The 9,381-nt window shown below is 45.2% G+C and overlaps 1 protein-coding gene across 1 annotated transcript; it reads left to right on the top strand.

Annotated features, from left to right (window-relative positions):
• Positions 1-194: 194 nt before the first annotated feature.
• Positions 195-8,793, top strand: NDUFB5 (NADH:ubiquinone oxidoreductase subunit B5). The gene is made up of 6 exons (XM_081008348.1): positions 195-356; positions 1,278-1,366; positions 3,646-3,712; positions 4,364-4,425; positions 5,620-5,726; positions 8,556-8,793. Exons 1-6 carry the CDS (start codon positions 230-232, stop codon positions 8,674-8,676), a joined length of 573 nt encoding a protein of 190 aa, XP_080864474.1. The 5' UTR covers positions 195-229; the 3' UTR covers positions 8,677-8,793.
• Positions 8,794-9,381: the final 588 nt, after the last annotated feature.

Raw genomic sequence — 9,381 nt, 5'->3', positions numbered from 1 at the left:
AAGACGGGAAGAGTCGCAATTGCACTTCCTACGAGCATCTAATAGAGAAACCCCGTCGGGTTCTGCGAGCGGCGCATTGAACTCGGAAACCGGCTCTACGTGGCAGTCTTCTATTAGTGAATCTACGCACCGCCCTGGCGCCCGTTCTAAAGATGGCGGCGACGCGCCTTCAGCCTCGCCCGCCGAACGCGAGTCACCTTCCTCCGCCGTTACCTTGCCAGTCGCAGGCATGGCGGCCATGAGCCTCCTGCTCCGAGCGGCGGCTGCTTTCGCGGCCAGGAGGACCTTTCCCGGCCCGGGTCTCTGGGGTCGCTTCTCCCTGCCTGGGCGGGCCGCCGGCCGCTCTGTGCTCATCGGTATGGCTTCGCTAGGGGACGGGGGGATCTTTGGGGTGGGATGGGGGTTTCCCGTCTGGTTGACCTTGAGGATTTGGGACAATCGCTGAGTTTTACGGTGTGTGTGTGGGGGGGGGGGGGCGTTGCCACCATATATGTGCAATAATAATAATTTTACATATAATATCTAATTGTATTATATCTATTGCGCAGGCAGAAGTTCAACTGGTGAAGCTTCCTCCCAACCTGCTTGGTTTGGGCCAGCCATGCATATAATAATAATAAAAATAAATAAAAATTATTATTATTTATACCCCACCCATCTGGCTGGGTTTCCCCAGCCACTTTGGGTGGCTTCCAGCCGGATATTAAAAACAATACAGCATCAGACATTAAAAACTTCCCTAAAAAGGAACGCTTTCAGTTGTCTTTTAAAAGTAAAATAGTTGTTTATTGCCTTGACATCTGCTGGGTGGGCATTCCACAGGGGGCACCTGCCACTCAATCACAGTCCTTCCCCCCCAAGGGCTACTTTTCTTGGAGGAAGGGCGTGCTTTCAAAGGCATGTCAATGATGAAAATAATTAGCAAAGCAATCCTGTCACGGCTGGGTCAGAGCTGGACAAGTCCCATTATTTATTTATTTATTTATTTATTTGTTGAATTTATATACCGCCCTATACCCCGGGAGTCTCAGGGTGGTTCACAGAATAAAACCAAGATATAAAACCACAAAGTACATAATAAAAATAAAAACAACTCCCCAATAGCCCCCCCCCCAAACACATACACACCACAGCCTCGGTTTTTTGCTTTGCAAGAATAGCTGTGTGGGAATGTGCAGAAACAGAGGAGAACACAACCAAAGGTCTCTTTGTCGGCTTGACTGGGTCACAGAAACCACAGCTGGCTTTGTGCTAACACGTGGATTTGATTTTTGCAGCTCCGGTACGCCATGGCAGTGGAGGTGGGAAAAGAATGTTTGTCATCCAGGCGACGGATTTTTACGACAGGCGATTCCTGCTTTTGTTGGTGAGTCTACACTCTTTGGGAAGGGAGGAATTGTAGGAAACCAAAAGGTGTTACACAGGATATTCTGTGATATTCTGTGTTCTAAATGCTACTGTATTCAGTCTTCCTAAGCCCAAGGTTTACCTTAGAGATGGCTTCTTGAGCTTTGTAAGCAGAGCAGAGATACCTGTGGACCAGGGCCGGATTTAGGTTTGATGAGGCCCTAAGTTACTGAAGGTAATGGGGCCCTTTATATGTGATATTTTAGGGAGCAGACTAGCAGGCAGGGCCCATTACTTACATCATAGGAGCCTACACAACACAAAACACTTTTTGTAGGTTTTATTTTATTTGTTTTTTATCTTATATTTTGGAAATGTACATCCAGCTTTTTCCCCCTTTAAATCTTTTGGGGCCCCCCCAAGAGAGTGGGGCCCTAAGCTATAGCTTGTTTAGCTTATACGTAAATCCAGCACTGCTGTGGACTATAAAAGTCGCCTTTCTGTTTTGCAAGAGGATGTACGATGGCCTTGGGTGGTTTTTTTTTAGCTTATTGGTAACTAAAGGATTAGAAAGGGGGCAGTATCAACTCCACTTTTCCTAGAGAGCCCTTGTACAGTGCAACCTGTTACCGTGGGAGAAGGGTGGCTTCAACTTTGCAGCAGTTCTGGTGACTGTTGTTTGTTTCAAGGTTGGACTTGAGCCCAGCTACAATGCTGGGATTCTTGTATCATCGGCAGAACTATTGGGTTGGGGTCATCATGTTTAGGTTGGGATCCATGTATGCACCAAAGAATTGCTCCGTTCAGTGGCTTGCCTCTTTAGCAGCTGGTATCCATATCAGTGAAGAGTGGGGCAGAAATAGTTTTAACTTTAAAACATTGTTCCAGCAAAAACAATAAATGAAATTCAGGATTCTTATCTCTCTTTGTGTGCTTTTTACTTCTTTGGATCATTGCCATAAACAGACAATAAGATATTTCAGAGTGAACGGTGTACATTCATTTAGAGGTCTTTTCACATGTGTAACTTAAAACGCCAAGTGGTATCTGAATATTCAAGAGTTTTAAGTTCTGAATAAATGACCATATATTTATTATTATTATTATTATTATTATTATTATTATTATTACTTCTAAACCACTCTTAATCCAAGGATCACACAGTGGTTTTATATTTTACAAGATGAAAACACCAAAATATATAATTTAGTAAGAAACAAAAACAATGACCTCCCCCCCCCCCCCGAGTTTAAAAGCCCATAGATTGTTTAATTAGATAGAAGAGGAATGTTATTGTCTGAAATATTAGGCTACAATCCTAATAGATTGTAGTGTTTGTATTGGGAGAGGTTCAGTGTTGGAAGTGTTCAGAAGCAGAAGGCTCTTTTATACATATTTTGTGGTGATATAAACACACAAAGAAATATTGAGAGATGGTATATGAGGAACTTAAGCAAATGTTTGAATTCAAATTTCAGAAAAATCCAGAAGCCTTCCTTTTAGCAATAACAGGAGAGGAGATACCAAAGGAAGTCAAAAATCTATTTTTGTATGCAACAGCGGCCACAAGAATAGTTTATGCAAGGAGCTAGAAAGAAAAAAAGATTACTCCAACAAAGGATCAGAGTTTGCATAAATTAATAGAATTTGTAGAGTTACCAAGCATGACGGCAAAATAAGAAATTGGGATGGAAAGAAGATAAGAAGCGTGTGGGAATGTTTCGGAGAATATTTACAAAGAGATGGCATTTAGCTTAATCTACAAGTAGGGGACGCAGGTGGCGCCGTGGGTTAAACCACAGAGCCTAGGACTTGCCGATCAGAAGGTTGGCGGTTCGAATCCCTGCGACGGGGTGAGCTCCCGTTGCTCCGTCCCAGCTCCTGCCAACCTAGCAGTTCGAAAGCACGTCAAAGTGCAAGTAGATAAATAGGTACCACTCCGTCGGGAAGGTCAGGGGTTCCTTTACCTTTACCTTACAAGTAGGGATGAGTATGTGATCAGCAGTAGACAAGATGAATGAATTGAAGGGATGAAATAGGGTGGAGAGATAACAGTGAGGCAGCGAAACAAAGAGTTTGAACAAGGAATGACAATGAAGGATAGGTTGGGAAGTCTGTGTAGGAACATGGTAAGATGACAAATGTATGTGAAAAAACAACAACTGAAAAATGCGTAAATAAAAATTACATATTGAGAGGTTCTAAAATTACTGGGGCTTGATGAAGATGTGAGGGTACTGTGTATTTTTGCCACGTAATGATCTTGCTTCTTCTCGTTTCCTTTCACTTTCTAAACAGAGGTTCTACATTTTGCTCACCGGAATCCCAGTTGCTCTAATTATAACATTTGTCAATGTCTTTATCGGTGAGTATTTCTGCAGGTTTCATCCTATTTTGAAGGGCTGACATAAGAAACTGTGAAGTAAAGGGAGCAGTTGCATCTCTCCTAAAGAGCTGCTCTTTTTCAATGATGTTAAATCTGGTTTGGGTTAGTAAAAGAACTGCGAGGTGAATTTTCAAAATCCCCTGGAAGGAATGGTCTCAATCAGTCCTCCTTTCTTCTGGCCTCAGTGGATGGTGCGAACCATTATCTTAGTTCGCTTAAAACAAAAAAACCTGTAGGTGTTAAAACTTTTTGAATAACTACCACTTAACCAGAAAAATGCGTCTCTTGGCCATTTGTTTTCATGCCATATCTGCTACCTGTAAAACTGAGAATTTTTAACGTTGGTTATTTGTTATGTGAAGTACAAAGCATGAATTGTGTTTGTAGGGACAGGAATTCCCCACCCTCATTTGCATGTTTCTCCGCAGTTTTGTGTGTGCGCTTGCTTGAATGTACGTCTCCTTGAACTTGGTGGGACTTACTTCTGAGCAAACATGCTAAGGACGGGACAGCAAACTTTGAATTAGTCCTCTTTTGAAGATAATATGTTGTGGCTGGCAACAGTATTCTTTCTTGACAGTGTTTTTGGAAGTCTATTGCATTTGAACTGAGCTTCTTCTTTCTCACCAGGTAAAGCTGAACTGGCTGAAATCCCTGAAGGTTATGTCCCAGAGCACTGGGAGTACTATCGTGTAAGTAATAATAAAATATTATTAATTTATTATTTATACCTCACCCATCTGGCTGGGTTTCCCCAGCCAATCTGGGCGGCTTCCAAGAAAGATTAAAAATACATTAAAACATCAGTCATTAAAAGCTTCCCTAAAGAGGGCTGCCTTCAGATGTCTTCTAAAAGTTTGGTAGTTGTTGTTCTCTTTGACATCTGGTGGGAGGGCGTTCCACAGGGCGGGTGCCACTACCAAGAAGGCCCTCTGCCTGGTTCCCTGTAACTTGGCTTCTCGCAGTGAGGGAACCGCCAGAAGGCCCTCAGCGCTGGATCTTAGTGTCCAGGCAGAATGATGTACAGAGCTGAGTGCTTATTGTAATCTCGGCTTGGGAAGGAGTTTTCTGGGCTGCATCCAGACTTGCCCGTCCGCAGACGAAATGACTCCTTTTGTTCATGGAAGGGAGTTGGATCCAGTGGAAGCTTCCACCAGAGGAAGGAGGATGGTGGCAATTTCTGCCAGTTTTCTTTTGCCCCTTAATCCCACCACCGATGATGATCCAAACCTCCAGAGCAGATATTTGGAGGGTGGGAAATAGGGGGCTGTGAATTCTGGAAGCGTGAATTGCTGAGCAGCTCCTCTCCTTATCCCTCTAGCACAGGGTTGGTGGAACTGGATTGAGTCGGGCGAGAACCTGACATTCCCCAACCCCTGCAGGTCCCGTTAACAGCTGGATTAAAGTTCTAGCAACTAGAGATGTTAGGATTTGATCCAGGAACATCATGCATGCTAGGTACATGGTCTTTCAGTGAATTCTTTCCTTTCTGATTCCTCCATCTGCCCATCTTGTTAGATTCCTGTATCTCGCTCCATTGCTTGCTCAGCCCCTTTCCTTCAGCAATTGGTTCTCTGGGTTTCTGACCCCTTAGATTCCTACCTTTTAGGCTCTCCTGCCAATCAGCTTTCCACCCTTAGCCTGCCTCACAACAGCTCCTCTTTCCTTGGGGTGTGTACGAAATTTCAATCCCAGTCAAACTGGGAATTTTACTTCCATTTGCTTCTCACAGGACGTTTCGTTAATGACAGCTTTGCCCCCCCGAGTAGCTTGAAGATTCCATGACATCACACCAGACAAGCCAATCCGTGTCTGAGGCTTCTCTGCTGTATATGCACGCAGGTGCTCATGATTCCTTAGTGATGCCTTGCTTTGCTTTTCTCCAGCATCCGATAACAAGGTGGATTGCTCGCAATCTGCTCGACCCTCCTGAAAAGGACTATGAAAAGGGGTTGGCATACCTTTATGCTGAATCTGAGAAACTTGAATTAAGGTAGGGAAAATCAACAGGTAATTTGGTGGTTTCCCAAACTTAGGGACATTAGGAAGCTGACTTATTGTATATGGAGTCGGGCCTTTGGCACACCTTTTGCAGTATGATCTGCACCAGGTGTGGGGAACCTGTGGCCCTCCAGTTGTTACTGAACTCTGACTCCCATCAGCGCCAGTCAGACTGGCCAGTAGTCAGGGATGATGGGAGTCCTAGTCCAAGCACACTTGGGTGCCCATGGGTTTGCCAATAATAATAATAATAATAATAATAATAATAATAATAATAATTTATTATTTATACCCCGCCCATCTGGCTGGGCTTCCCCAGCTACTCTGGGCGGCTTCCAAAAAAATATTAAAATACTGTAATACATCAAACATTAAAAGCTTCTCTAAACAGGGCTGCCTTCAGATGTCTTCTAAAAGTCTGGTAGTTGTTGTTCTCTTTGACATCTGGTGGGAGGGCGTTCCGCAGGGCGGGCGCCACTACCGAGAAGGCCCTCTGCCTGGTTCCCTGTAACTTGGCTTCTCGCAGTGAGGGAACTGCCAGAAGGCCCTCGGTGCTGGACCTCAGTGTCCGGGTAGAACGATGGGGGTGGAGACGCTCCTTCAGATATACTGGACCAAGGCCATTTAGGGCTTTAAAGGTCAGCACCAGCACTTTGAATTGTGCTTGGAAACGTACTGGGAGCCAATGTAGGTCTTTCAATGTAGGTGTTATATGGTCTCGGTGGCCGCTCCCAGTCACCAGTCTAGCTGCCGCGTTCTGGATTAGTTGTAGTTTCCGGGCCACCTTCAAAGGTAGCCCCACGTAGAGCGCATTGCAGTCGTCCAAGCGGGAGATAACCAGAGCATGCACCACTCTGGCGAGGCAGTCCACAGGCAGATAGGGTCTCAGCCAACGTACCAGACGGAGCTGGCAAACAGCTGCCCTGGACACAGATTTGACCTGTGCCTCCATGGACAGCTGCGAGTCCAAAATGACTCCCAGGCCACACACCTGGTCCTTCAGGGGCACAGTTACCCCATTCAGGACTAGGGAATCCCTCACACCTGCCCACCTCCTGTCCCCCCAAAACAGTACTTCTGTCTTGTCAGGATTCAACCTCAATCTGTTAGCCGCCATCCATCCTCCAACCGCCTCCAGACACTCACACAGGACCTTCACTGCCTTCACTGGTTCTGATTTGAAAGAGAGGTAGAGCTGGCTATCATCATACATGGCCTAGCAGAGGCTCTTCAGGGTTTCAGACACTGAACATTCCCAGCCCAACCTTGAGATGCCAGAGATCGACCGTGGAACCTTCAGGGCAGATGTGGTACCACTAAGCTACAGCTCTTCCTAAAGTTGTGTTGAACTGTTGCTGAACTGTCATTTCAGGCATGAGCCAAAGTCAAGCAGGGGGTTGAAAGTCAGACTTCCTGCAGTTAATTGGAAATGTTTTCGCTGCTCATCGTTCTGTGGTCCACTTTGTGTTTTGTTGCTGGAGATGCTGAGCCATGATGTTTCCTAGATAATATCGTTGGCCAACGTCTGCCAACACCCTTGGGGGGGAAATCCATCTAATCCAGTCCCCCCCCCCCCCATGCTGTGAAATGACATCCAAGCAGGGCAAGGGAGGGACTTTTCCCTCCTGGGAGCCAGAGGCAAAAAGTGGTCATGGTCAGAGGCAAAAGGGAATGAACAGTTGCGACTCTCTCCTTTGAGTTGCGGGCCTCAGCTGATCTCTGTGTAGTGAATAGCATTGCTTATGGGCCTGTCCCTGGTGAATATACAATTGTCCCTCCTGTTGCTAGGACTGGTTCAGCTCCTGTTGCCAAATTCCTCCCCACAAGCATGCAGGCAAGCACACAGCCACACGGAGAAAGGCTAGCCTGAATGCGCAGGGAACCGGTGGCCATTTCCACAAGCCTGGATGTGAACGGTTTCCAGGAGCCATAATTGTGGCTACAAGTTTCAAGCTCCCCCAAATGTTCATTCTTGTGCATGGTAGTTTTTCTCCACCTGCTCCCCTTGTATGGGCTCATGCGGAGGAATTTGGCACTGTGAGCTGGCCTTAATTGACCTAATTGACCAACTTAAGTATCCAGGCACATGGGTATTAAATAGCATATGGGTTGCAGCCTCCGCCTGCCAAATTCAACACCAAGGCAGATCCATCTGCTCCGCTGCTTTAAAATTCTGGCCTGACTGGTTGTATTTGGCTTGAACAATCGATAACGTTGGCATGGCTCATCAGTCACTTTTGAACACGGTTAAAATAGACTCGGTTTAATGGGAACAAGCAAAATGCTACCGCAGTCACAGGTGAAATCTGAAATCACAGGTGCTTCCTGCTTCTGCCAGGAAACAGGCCATGATCCGGCTTGTTGTCTAGTCCAAACTTGGGCTCATGGTTTCCTTCCAAACAAACCACAAGTGGCAACAAAGGCTTGCTTTTGGCTTACTACTCATGGTTTGTTTTTGTTTTTTGGGGGGGAACAAACCATAACCTTGTGTTCATATGACTTAAGAATCAATCAGTTTCTGTAAACCGCTTAGAGGTCTTTCTACAATCAAGCGATATAGACATTATGTTAAATAATAATAATAATAATAATAATAATAATAATACAGATTGTGGCTTGTTTCCTGGCATGGGGGCAGGAAAGGGTGAAAAATGTGTACATGATTCCAGCAGTCTTCACTAGTCCATTGCGCACGCATTCACATTAAACCACAGCTTATTCTAAGTATGGTATAACATAACGTGCGAGCCAGCTCCATTGTACAATTGATCATCTTAATTTCCTGATTCTCCTTCCTCATCCCGCTATTTTCCTTTTATAGGAGGCAGGAGAAGACAGCACGCAAGCTAATGCAACAGCGGGGGGATGGACCGTGGCATTTCTATGAAACCACCCCCGCAAGTCTTATTGATTATTCTAACAAAGCAACACCTGACAACTAAGCTGGTTATCCACCTGTCTCAGAGGTGTGCACCCATAAAAGAGTAGCAGAATTATGTAATGTGTATATATATATCTGACTTCGTAATTCAAATAAAAAAAAAAGATTGTTTCAATTACTTGCTGTGTTGAAGGCTTCCACAAGGACTTTCAGATTCTACAGAGAAAGTGCAAGTTGCTTTTGCCATTAAAAAAGAAAAGAAAAAGGATTTCCAGCTCTCATGCTTGTGGACCAGTGGTAAAGATGTGCTAAAATTTAATGGTTAACAGACACAGATTTTCCAGCGTTGTATATGGAAAGACAAGTTATGGACATAGGCAACTAATGACAAAAAAGTGATATTTATTGATTAATAACAACAACAGTTATTTTAGTAGTAGTAGTAATATTTTTTAAACCATGCTGGGAATATATTAAAAATTTGGCTTCTGGTTCCTTTCCTCGCCCCTCCTCCATGCACCCAGAATCTGCTTTGGGGGGGGGGGTTTCCCAGTCACCTGTGACTTTGAGGGGTAAAGGTAAAGGGACTCCTGACCATTAGGTCTAGTCGTGGCCGACTCTGGGGTTGCGGCGCTCATCTCGCTTTATTGGCCGAGGGAGCCGGCGTACAGCTTCCGGGTCATATGGCCAGCATGACTAAGCCGTTTCTGGCGAACCAGAGCAGCGCACGGAAACGCCGTTTACCTTCCCACCAGAGCGGTACCTA

Source organism: Podarcis pityusensis (genome assembly GCF_964106645.2).
Source record: "Podarcis pityusensis genome assembly, chromosome: 5".
NCBI lineage: Eukaryota > Metazoa > Chordata > Lepidosauria > Squamata > Lacertidae > Podarcis > Podarcis pityusensis.
The sequence above is the reverse complement of the archived record's forward strand: the minus strand, read 5'-3'. Positions and strand labels throughout refer to the sequence as shown.